We start from the raw sequence: 11662 nt of genomic DNA, 5'->3' as shown, positions 1-11662 counted from the left end.
ATGGAATACTTAAGAAATAAATCAGCACCAACTAAGAAATTGTTGCAGTGATGTGGAAGGAGCAATCTTGGTCCATTGAGTAGCAAATGTGTGGTAGACGTGGTTTCTTGTTCTGAATAGAGATATTTTCCATATTTGCCTCAAATGGTGACTTCAAATATCTGACCAATAGACTGTTACTTTTGTTAGCCTCCTTGTGTGATTGATGGCTATATCTTTTGACGCTGTTCTCCCTTGCGGTACCAGGAGATCTCTTCATGCCCACGCTCCTGCTATTGCTGAGCTTTCGACAACAAAGAACACCTATATCACTCTGGAGGGATTTACACTCTTAACTGAGCCATTATACGCTGAAAGCTTCATAAAAGTGGGTTTTGCCATGGCCTTCCACTTCTGGAGGCACATTGATTGCAGAATTCAGAGGCAGTATTTTGGCACTTGCCAGTGTTTATTGTTGCCAATAATGAAGATTTACCGACTTTAATCTGGGGGACAGGTGATCTGAATTGTGACAAATACATACAGTGGTAGTGTTTTTCCGACCTGGACGTTGTGGATATGTTTTTAAAGTTTATTTATTAGTGTCATAAGTAGGTTTACATCAACACTGCAATGAAGTTACTGTGAAAATCCTCTAGTCGCCACACTCCGTGTACCTGTTCTGGGAGAGAATTTAGCATGGCCAATGCACCTAACCAGCATGTCTTTTGAAGTGGGAGGAAACCCCGAGTACCCGGAGGAAACCCACGCAGACACAGGGAGAACGTGCTGACTCAGTGACCCAAGCCAGGAATTGAACCCCGGCGCTGAGAGGCAGCAGCAGTGCTAATCACTGTGCCAGTGTCGCTCCAGGATATATAGGGATATGCTCTTCGCACCTTCGTCATCACCATCAGTTTGGCTAGTCACCTTGCATTTGCTTTTCCTATGAGATCCAGTATAGCCATCATTGCAGCTCGAGCTTGTGCGTGGCTTCTCGCAGCTCATTCGACCTTTGCTCTTTTGCACTGCTGCCACCAGTGAGCCTTTTTGCAAAAGTTATGAATACCAGACAACTCTTTTGTACAGGCAGAAGTCTGCTCCACCCAGACGACTTCCCATGTATGGCTATTCTAGTCACTTGTGCGCAGACTTAGGGTTGCACATAAAGCTTCATCAGCCTGCCATAATCACCTTATACAACTTTTGTCCATCCTCGAGTAACTCAACGATGCTGTAGCTTTTTGGATTGTCCAGCAGATCTTTTTGAAATGTGTCCAATTGAGTAGATACAATCACTAGTTCAATGATTCTTTCTGCTCCTAAAAATCACAGTACTCCTCTCTTTGCACCAACTGATAAAATGATCCTGTTGACATAAATCCCAGACAATGCAAATTCAATCAGACTCCAAATTGGTCTTCCAAAATTGTCAAAATCTTTGTCATCTTCCATCAACCTGATTGTGATGAACCTGTGGACCTTCATTTCCAATGGCTAAACTAATCTTATGGTCTGCTTGTGGCGCTTAGGCATACCGGAATCAACAAAGCACAATTGTGTGTTATTTATATTGTTTAAAATCAGTGGGTATTTTGTGGACATTTCCACAATATTCCCGACCATTGTTCTTCTCTGCCATTGAAACAAATGGTCCTGTTGCTTTAGTGATCAGTCTTAGAATAATACACAAATGAAACATGTCGTGAAGACTGCAGAGTATCAGCTGTTTGTTCCTCTACTCATTACTGCCATTCCAACACTGTTGCTGCACTTGGGATGAGTGGCACTGTTGCCAGTCATGTGCGTGCTTCTGAAGCTCTGCTCACCAAGCTGAGTTGTAGTAGGAACGCCCCACGATGCTTCACAAAGTAAATAATGGCAAAGGCTTTTCTAACTTTCATTAACTGAATTTCGCCTGTCATTTTTGCATCTTATTTGACCCGATTTCCACATTTCTCGGTTCTTGCTTGCCCGCAAATTGATCCGGTCCACGTCCCAGCTTCTCGCCTTTCCCAACTGAGCACTGCACAATACTGAACTTAGACACTCTGTCACTACTGCTGAACTTGCAGACTTTGCACTCTGATGTCCGGTTAGAGACCACACCACTTTGCATTGACTAAGTGGTTTAAACATCAGATTTTATTTCCTAGTTACCAACTTGCTCCATCAGTATTGGCACCATGTTGTGTATGGTGCAGTTTGAAAAATGAAGAAACCATCACCACTGGCACCTTGTGCTTCTTTAGTGGATAAACATCAAGGCACAAACCACACAATAAAAGAGATTGGCTGACACAAAAATACATAGGTTCATTTATCAAAGACCTCAGTAGTTGGTAGCAGTATTACAGTTGGAGAACTGGTACATGTCAGAGTTAGGAGTTTTTCCCAGAACAAACTGCAACCATCTTAATCATATAATGCACTGCATTGTTTCCCCTTCTATTAGTGTACACAGAAAACCAAATCCACTTAAAAGGTGTACCACAACAGGATTAGGAACCAGTGGAGCTCACCAAGAGCAGTAGTGATGGATGAGGATAAAGGCGTCGAGTTTTTTTTTTGAGTAGTTGACAAAGGCAAGGACAAGGATTCCAGCAGCTGAGGCAGAATACAGGTAGGAAAGTGCTTACCACTTTGTAATTAATAACATGAAGTCAGAAACACACGTATGTACACACACACACACGTTAAATTTCTGTAACATTTCAATGTTTTTCTCATATAAAACATTCAATTTTTCCTTCATATACAACTAAATAGTTATTTAAATCAATCTACTGTGTGCCAAATTAGCAGATGTCAACCGTACGAGGGGAAAACATTGGGCTGCAATTTCCTCACAGGAAAATAATCAAGTGAAAAATAGTACAAGCATGGAAGCCCTTAAGCAATGAGAGCCCAAAGTCAAAAGAAAGGAACTCAGTAGACCGAGTAAATAGATTTTCAGAACACATCTAATGTAGTATCACAGATGGCAACACAGTGGTGCACCTTTTAAAAAAATTGTTAATGGGATGTTGGTGTTGCTAGCTTTTAGGTAGGGAAGCCCAGAATTTTGACCCAGCAATAATGAATCAGGATGGCGGGAGACTTGGAAAGGGAACGTAAAAGGTCTTAGGTCTTCACACATGCCTACTGGTGTTCCTTTTGGTGGTAGAGGCTTAGTTGAAGCTTTGGTGAGTTGTAACAGAATTACCCTGGGAGCCCCAACATTGACTCAGACCTAATGGAAGTCTTGACTTCAAAATTTAAATCTGCAAAAGGGAACATGTTTCTGATTACCACGCATCTGCACTAAAATCAGTTCTGTTCCATGTTGAACACCATTAGGAGGAAGCATCAAAGGCACAGAATGTACTCAGGGCGGGGGTCCTCAAATATCCATGACCAAGAGTAGCTTGTACCACCGACACATCCCCAAACAAGAGTTGACAAACTGGGTTTGAAGCAGGAGAGAAGACTATTACAAGCAAATAACCTACTTGATCTTGTCCCCACCAATCCACCTGTCACATATGCAGATTTCCACTCCACTGACGAAGGAGCAGCGCCCCGAAAGCCAATGGTATTTGCTACCAAATAAACCTGTTGGACTTTAACCTGGTGTTGTTAAAACTCTTACTGTGTCTACCCCAGTCCAACGCTGGCAACTCCACATCATGACATATGCATCTGTACATGATAGCATTGGTTGGAGTGACCAAAGTTTTTGTAGAGACCTGCCTTCACACCAAAGTCCCTTCCCATTGTGATGTGTGGCACTACTATCCTAAATGGGATAGATACAGAGCAGACCTTGAAGCTTAAAGCTGGGCATTGACAATGACCCCATAAACAGCGGGTCAGATGAAAGCTTTGCAATCTTGCTATGTGAGGGAGTTAATAGCAGTGCAGAATTTTTTTTAAAACTAACAAATGGAGGGGTCATAAAATTGCCACCCTGCGTGTTAGTAGAACATAGCATGGGAGTGCAAGAGACAAGGCTTCACTATCATCTTCAGTCAGAGGTACCAAGTAAATGTTCCTTCTAAACTTCTTCCTCATACTCCCTTGATTACAGATGCCAGTCTTCAACCAAGCTCACTATGTGGCAACAAGGGCTGACTGCACTTTACAAACGAAAGGCTCGAGACCCTGACAATAACCTAGCTGTAGTGTTGAAACTTCTGTACCAAAATGAGCCGAAACCTTAGCCAACTTGTTCTGGTTGAGCTACATTGGCGTCTGCCCAACTAAGGGGAACATTACTCATAAGTGATTTGTCCACAATAAAATTGGACAAATCCAACCTGACCAATCACTGAGCAGAGTCTTCAGTTTGGGTTCCTCCAATCAGAACCACTCGGTTCCAAGAGTTCTTCGCAGCCTCAGTCCAACCATGGACACAAGGGTATGGTGGCATAGTGATAATGCTGCCTCACAGCGCTTGGGACCCAGGTTCGATTCCTGGCTTGGGTCACTGTCTGCACATTCTCCTAGTGTCCAAGTGGCTTTCCTCCGGGTGCTCTGGTTTCCTCCCACAGTCCAAGAGATGTGCTGGTTAGATGCATTGGCCATGCTAAATTCTCCCTCAGGGTACCCAAACAGGCGGAGTGTGGTGACTAGGGGATTTTCACAGAAACTTCAATGCAATGTTAAATGTAAGCCTTCTTGCAACACTAATAAATAAACTTTAAACTTTTGAAAAACCTTTTGAATTCCAGAAGTGAGTGATCTAGCTTACATAACAGGGCAACATCAGACAGTATGAGACCAAGATAGCAACTGTAATCATTCATACCTTGGGATCATCCAAACGTTCCAAATGCTTGTCAAAAGGACCATCAATAAACTGAGAAAACAACATCAGAAAGTCCATTTCACAAATTATCTTTTAATGTCAACATATAAAAAGCTCAAAGCAAATTCCTGTGCACAATTCCTTAAATATCGTGCATGCAATCAGAGCTTTGCTGTTGGGAAGTGGAACAGGAACTTTAGAGAAAGGGAATGTGGGGTTTTAGTGAATTTTAAAATTATTAGTCTTATGTTTACCAATTCTCTCAGTGGACAACAACTGCACATTCTGACTAACTACATATCAGAGGCATATTTATTAGAAATCAACATACAGCAGGAGAGCCACAGTCAGATAAACATATTGGGAGAAAGAGAAAGAGTCATCTGTCTAAACTATGACCCCGATTCCTCTGCCCTTCCAATTTTTAGAAGCAAAGACAGCAACCTGGAAGATCTGGCCCGATCAATGCTGCACAGCATTCGATTTGCCTTCCCGACATGGCACCTCCTTCAATAGCCCATTGAGACACGCGCATCAAGAGCTGGTGAAACTTGCAGCTACACAACTTAATTCATATTGCTACGGGCCTTCAAAATGTTGTGCAAACTAGTTATGTTTATCGTGTAATTTAAACTGCCCTTTCATAAAAAGAAGTAGGTTCACTAGGGAAGGTGAAAAAGCAAATTAGAGAAGCTAAGAGGGTGTAAGGAGACCAACAGCTAACATGAAAGGGAGTCCCAAAGTCTTCTATTGACATACAGCATGGCAAGAGGAGTGGGGCCAATTAGAGACTGAAGGAAGATTTACACATGCAGGCAGCATTAAACATTTTACATCTATTTTTCCCAAGGAAGGTGCTGCTGCCCAGGTTATTGTGAAAGATAAAAGTAATTCAGACACTAAGGGTTTAAAATTGATAAGGAGGAGTTATTGGATAGGCTGGCTGATAAGGCTGGTTGATGAGATGCACTAAACGATACTTAGGGAAGTGGAAATTGCAGAGGCACTGGCCATAGGCTCGGAGGAGGTCCATGAGGACTGGAAATTGCAAACCTTGCTCAAACAAGGGTATAAAAATGAGCCCAACCATTACAGGGCAGTTCAACTTCAGTGGTGGGGAATCTTCCGGAAGCAATAATTTGGGATAAAATTGTCAATTGGGAAAATGTGGGTTAATTAAGGAAAGCCAGCGTAGATTTGTTAGGAGGCAATCATGTTTAACTAACTTTGATAGTGCCCTACTGACATTTGAGCAAGGTTACAGCTTATGGAATAAAAGGGATAGTGGCAATATGGACACATAGCTGGCTGGGTTGTAGAAAATAGAGTAGTGGTTCATGGATGTTTGAGTGGAGCTTCCCCAGTAGTGGGAACAGTGGTGGTGGTAGGGGCCTTGTTCTGTCCGATAGGACCTAGACCTTGGTACATAGGGCAGTATTTCAATATTTGTGGATGATAGAAAATTTGGAAGCATTGTGAACAGAGGAACAAAGAGTAGAACTTCAAAAGAACAGAAACAAGTTAGAAGAACGTGTGGAAAAATGACAGATGAAATCCAATGCAGAGAGGCATGAAGTGATTAATTTTGGGAGGAAAAAGGCAGCAGAGAAAATACAAGGGATCTGGGTGTAAATATGCATAAAGTCATTGAAGGTGGCAGGATAGATGGAGTGATTTAAAAAGCATACAATATCCTCGGCTTCATTAACAGGGGCAGAGAACAAGGAGAATAAACTTGTATAAAACACTGGTGTGGCTCCAACTGGAGTATTGTGTCCAGTTCTGTGCGCCACACTTTAGAAAGAAATGTGATGGCACGAGAGAAGGTTCCAGGGATGAGGAAATTCAGTCACAGATTGCACCTGTTGGGACTATTTTCCTTAGAAAAAGCCATGGGGAGATTTGATGGAGGCTGAGGGGTCCGGACAGATTAGGTTGGAAGAAATTGTTCCCACCGGTGGAAGGATTGAGGAAAAAGAGGGTGCGTTTTGGATAATAGGCAAAAGTAGTGGTGGAGACACTGAGGGGAACTTTCTCACCAGTGGTTCAGGTCTGGAATTGCTGGCTGTGTGCGTTGGATAATGGTTCAATCGAGCATTCAAGAGGGAATTTTATTATTTGAAGGAAGAACGAACGTGTCTTTAAGACGTTTTTTGATTATTTATGGGTTAGGCAGGGTTGTGGGGAAAAGACAGAGGATGTTCATGATGCATTGCCCATTCCATACGCAGTCACGATGGGTTGAGACTACCTACTGTGAAAGACACATTGGAAAAAGTCCTTTAAAGGCTAACCACTCCTCGACTTGGGTAGATAGTTATACATTCCCCTCCCGTTTTACACCCCAGCCTGGCCACACATCTGGAAAACTACCATTTTCTAAGCGGTTTACAAAAATTAATTCCTGCAACTTCCAAACAGTTAACGAAATCTTACTGCCTCAAATTTGCTTCGGTTCGCCCTCATGTAAGTCACGCAGACTTTTCGGATCTCCAAGTGATACATTTGCGTCATGAAGAGCTATCAAAAATGCAAAAAGGGTGAGGGGAAACAGAAAATTAACCAGGCTTTCCAGAAAATCTGTCGATTGTAAACAACACCCGTTTACGAAAATCAGTTTTCGGTAAATAAAACATGTGAAGTCGAAGATGGTCAAATATCGAACAGTAGAGTGCGGTAGTTGTTTGTTGTGCCTACATGTTTAGGGAAAATATCCACATTAGTTTACCTGCTCAGAGACAGTCCTGAAGAGACAGGAGCCATCCTTGGCGGTGAGTTTTCGATACAGTCCCTGACTGCTCAGATACTCATCCATGGTCACTTCACTCAAAGACTTCTGGCCGAAATACTTTCTAACCCCCTTCTGCATTTCTCCACCCCGCCATAAGGCAACATATATTTTTTTCTGTTTTTAAAAAAAGTTTAAAAACATAAGCTGTGTATAAAAAAAAAGCAAAACACCCTTTTTTGAAGTGAAAAAGATTCCCCTTCCCTAGCTATGGTGGACTATTTTTTGAGCAGTGCTAATCTGCCGGGCCCAGCTAGCAGACCAGGTGCCTCACATCCCACTGATTACAAATAACCCTCACCCCACCCTCCCCCCACAGACATACTGTCTCCAGCAAGCTCACTTCTACCAATTGTTATTTACATTGCCCTTTTCTATAGAGAGGGATGGCCATATAATATACATGTTTAACATTATGCACACAATCAAATGATATCTAATGCCAAATGCATTAGGATTTTTAAAGTCATTATCTTCCCGAAAACCTGAATTCCAATACAAGAAAGAACGATGGCACAGTGGTTAGCACTGCTGCCTCACAGTGCCAGGAACCTGGGTTCAATTCCAGCCTCTGGTAACTCTGGAATTTGCATGTCTGTGTGGGTTTCCTCCATAGATGTGCAGGTTAGGTGGATTGGCTATACTAAATTGCCTTACCAGCAGGGGGATTAGCAGGGTAAATAGGTAGGGGGATAGGGACTGGCTGGGATTGTGGTTGGTGCAGGCTTGATGCGCTGAATGGCCTCCTTCAGCACTAGGGATTCTATGATTCATTCTATGAAGAAATTTAGCCAACGATGTGTGATCATCATAAAGTGTGCCCTCACTTGACATGTCCGTGATGTCACAACTCATGTCGCTCTCTCCAACAGAGAGAAATGACACACTATTTTTTCTTAAAGTCTAGCACTACCCCATTCAAATTTTGGAATTAAGGCTGAATTGTCCCCAACCAAGTTTCTTTAAAGGGCTTGCATTGGGTGGGGTTGGGGGGAATCAATGCTGTTGATACTGTCTAACACATTTTTATTCAGATCTATTGTAAATGTTTAGGGAACCAAATTCAATTTCTTTATTTGGAACTGCAAAGAATGTCACAACAGCACAAACTAATCAAAAGTGAAAGTTTCCCATTGTGAAAGCATGTCTCCTGCTGCAACATGCCATATGGATAAAAGAGCTTAAATTCAAATTCTAATCCATGGCAATTTAGCCAGTTTAGGCAGGAATTGAGTCCAGAAACAATTGAATTCCCTGGTCCAAAACACTAAGCAGAAAGAGTTGGGCACAGCTGTCCTGATATTCATTGATCCTTGCAGGAAAGTGATCATATTATGGATTTTGGTTATGGACCTGGCTCAACTCTAATGTTATCTATGGTCAGATAAGTAGTTATCATTCCCTATTTGACTTGCACACTTAGCATGACCCTTTGGACAAAGTATCAATTTGTGGATGGCACCCCAACAGGAGTTGGCTTCTTCAAGAAGGGAGGATTGGAAATAAAATAGGTTTACAGTAAAAAGTGAATAGTAAGTACCAACATCTGAAGTGCAATTCGTTAAGGAAATTGTTCTCCCCTCTTCCAATCAATGGTCTCAACCAGACACAATTTAATTGGGAACAATATAATAGTATTCTAATGTAGTGAATCAGAGGGATACAAAAGTGGATTTTCTCCACAATAACAGATGTTGGGTTACTAGTATAATAATGGAAGGAAGGCCCATTGAAATTCATCTCCAAGAGTTTATACAATCATTCACTGTTGAGGGGCATTTTCAATAAAATTTATGCCTGCAATGTTTCAACTTTGCATTGTGTGCTTGCAGAAAATGAGGCAGCAATCAAACATTTATATAAGCAATTAAATATATATATTTAGAAATAATTGCACCAAACAGATCCCAACTCATTGTCCTGGGGTGGGGCAATTAGCCTAATTAAAGGGATTCATGCATCTGAGTAGTTGATCAATGAGAACATTGATAGAGAGCTGGAAAAGTGCCTACTTTGAAGGTTGAAATGGTGCTTAGTACTCAAAGGAACCCAATAGAATTCAAACTTGGCAAAGTAAATGATGAGAGGAAAACATAATGAATGTTTTGTATCAGTAAAAGGAAATTTATATTAAGCTTGAGTACATTATATATTACTTCACTAAGAGTTGTTGACTTTTTCTTTTAAGTCATAGGAACAAATTTTTCATCTATTTTGTTTTCCTTCCACAATATCAAGCTCAACAAGCAAAGCTTTCAAAACTACTTCTGCTATCTTCCAAAAGTTTAGAATAGTTGTTTTTAAAATCACATTTGACAGCCACACAAAGTTTCTAAAAGGATGCAAAAATATACCTGATTTCTAATACCAGGATCATCTGATCACATTTAACAACATACAATTAATGAGTGATATCATAGGTTTGCTTATATTGGTGATTTCAAATTCGATGTAAGTTTTTCATGAGTGCTGGATCTGCTTCTTTCAAGTAGACTTAATTATGCAAATTACTTCATAAAGAGGCACAAACTAAGCAGGTCAATCAATGATTATGAGGCTCACATGAACATCATTATGGTGTCTTAATAATTATCTGCTCAACCAGTCATGCTTGCTGGTGATTGGTTTTGAATTGTTTGCCTAGGTGAATGTGATATTGAATTTCAGGACTAAAGGGTCATCTCCTTTTGCAGCAGTGTGGAGGCCCTTTCAACCCTCTCAGGTGGATGTAAATGATCCCAGGCCATTATTTTGCAGAAGAGTGGGGGAGTTATCCCTGGTTTCCTGGCCAATATTTATCCCTTAATCAATATCAACAAAATAGATTATCTGACAATTGTCATAATCTTGTTTGTTGGAATTTGTTACTCAAATTAGCTGCTATACCTGCTAGGAAGAAAAATAAGTTGAAACCAACTGACAACTGCATCTAACTGGTCTCCGGATGGTTATGAGAAACAGAAAATGGGTAGCACAGTGGTTAGCACTGCTACCTTGCAGCACCAGGGTCCTAGGTTCGATTCCCAGCTTGGGTCACTGTCTGTGTGGAGTTTGCATATTCTGTCTGTGTGGGTTTATTCCGGGTGCTCTGGTTTTCTCCCACAGTAGATGTGCACGTTAGGTGAATTGGCCATGCTGAATTTTACCTCACTGTACCCAAACAGGCACCAGAGTATGACGACTAGGGGATTTTCACAGTAACTTCATTGCACTGTTAATGTAAGCCTACTTAGAACATAGAACATAGAACATTACAGCGCAGAACAGGCCCTTCGGCCCACGATGTTGCACCGACCAGTTAAAAAAAAACTGTGACCCTCCAACCTAAACCAATTTCTTTTCGTTCATGAACCTATCTACGGATCTCTTAAACGCCCCCAAACTAGGCGCATTTACTACTGATGCTGGCAGGGCATTCCAATCCCTCACCACCCTCTGGGTAAAGAACCTACCCCTGACATCGGTTCTATAACTACCCCCCCTCAATTTAAAGCCATGCCCCCTCGTGCTGGATTTCTCCATCAGAGGAAAAAGGCTATCACTATCCACCCTATCTAAACCTCTAATCATCTTATATGTTTCAATAAGATCCCCTCTTAGCCGCCGCCTTTCCAGCGAAAACAATCCCAAATCCCTCAGCCTCTCCTCATAGGATCTCCCCTCCATACCAGGCAACATCCTGGTAAACCTCCTCTGCACCCTCTCCAAAGCCTCCACATCCTTCCTGTAATGTGGGGACCAGAACTGCACACAGTACTCCAAGTGCGGCCGCACCAGAGTTGTGTACAGTTGCAACATAACGCTACGACTCCTAAATTCAATCCCCCTACCAATAAACGCCAAGACACCATATGCCTTCTTAACAACCTTATCTACTTGATTCCCAACTTTCAGGGATCTATGCACACATACACCTAGATCCCTCTGCTCCTCCACACTATTCAAAGTCCTCCCGTTAGCCCTATACTCAACACATCTGTTATTCCTACCAAAGTGAATTACCTCACACTTCTCCGCATTAAACTCCATCCGCCACCTCTCGGCCCAACTTTGCAACCTGTCTAAGTCTTCCTGCAAACTACGACACCCTTCCTCACTGTCTACCA

The 11662-nt window shown here is 41.9% G+C and overlaps 1 protein-coding gene across 1 annotated transcript in view; it reads right to left on the bottom strand.

The window, feature by feature from the left end:
* Positions 1-11662, bottom strand: part of alg13 (ALG13 UDP-N-acetylglucosaminyltransferase subunit) — a 110511-nt gene that overhangs the window by 58961 nt on the left and 39888 nt on the right. The window contains exons 5-7 of the mRNA XM_078212075.1: positions 7497-7679; positions 7205-7288; positions 4769-4819 (exon numbers count right to left, since the gene is read on the bottom strand). Of these exons, the coding sequence (XP_078068201.1) occupies positions 4769-4819; positions 7205-7288; positions 7497-7679 (318 nt within the window). The remainder of the gene's footprint in view (positions 1-4768; positions 4820-7204; positions 7289-7496; positions 7680-11662) is intronic.

The sequence above is a fragment of the Mustelus asterias genome, chromosome 4 (assembly GCF_964213995.1).
Source record: "Mustelus asterias chromosome 4, sMusAst1.hap1.1, whole genome shotgun sequence".
Taxonomy (NCBI): domain Eukaryota; kingdom Metazoa; phylum Chordata; class Chondrichthyes; order Carcharhiniformes; family Triakidae; genus Mustelus; species Mustelus asterias.
This window is presented reverse-complemented; position numbering and strand designations above follow the sequence as displayed.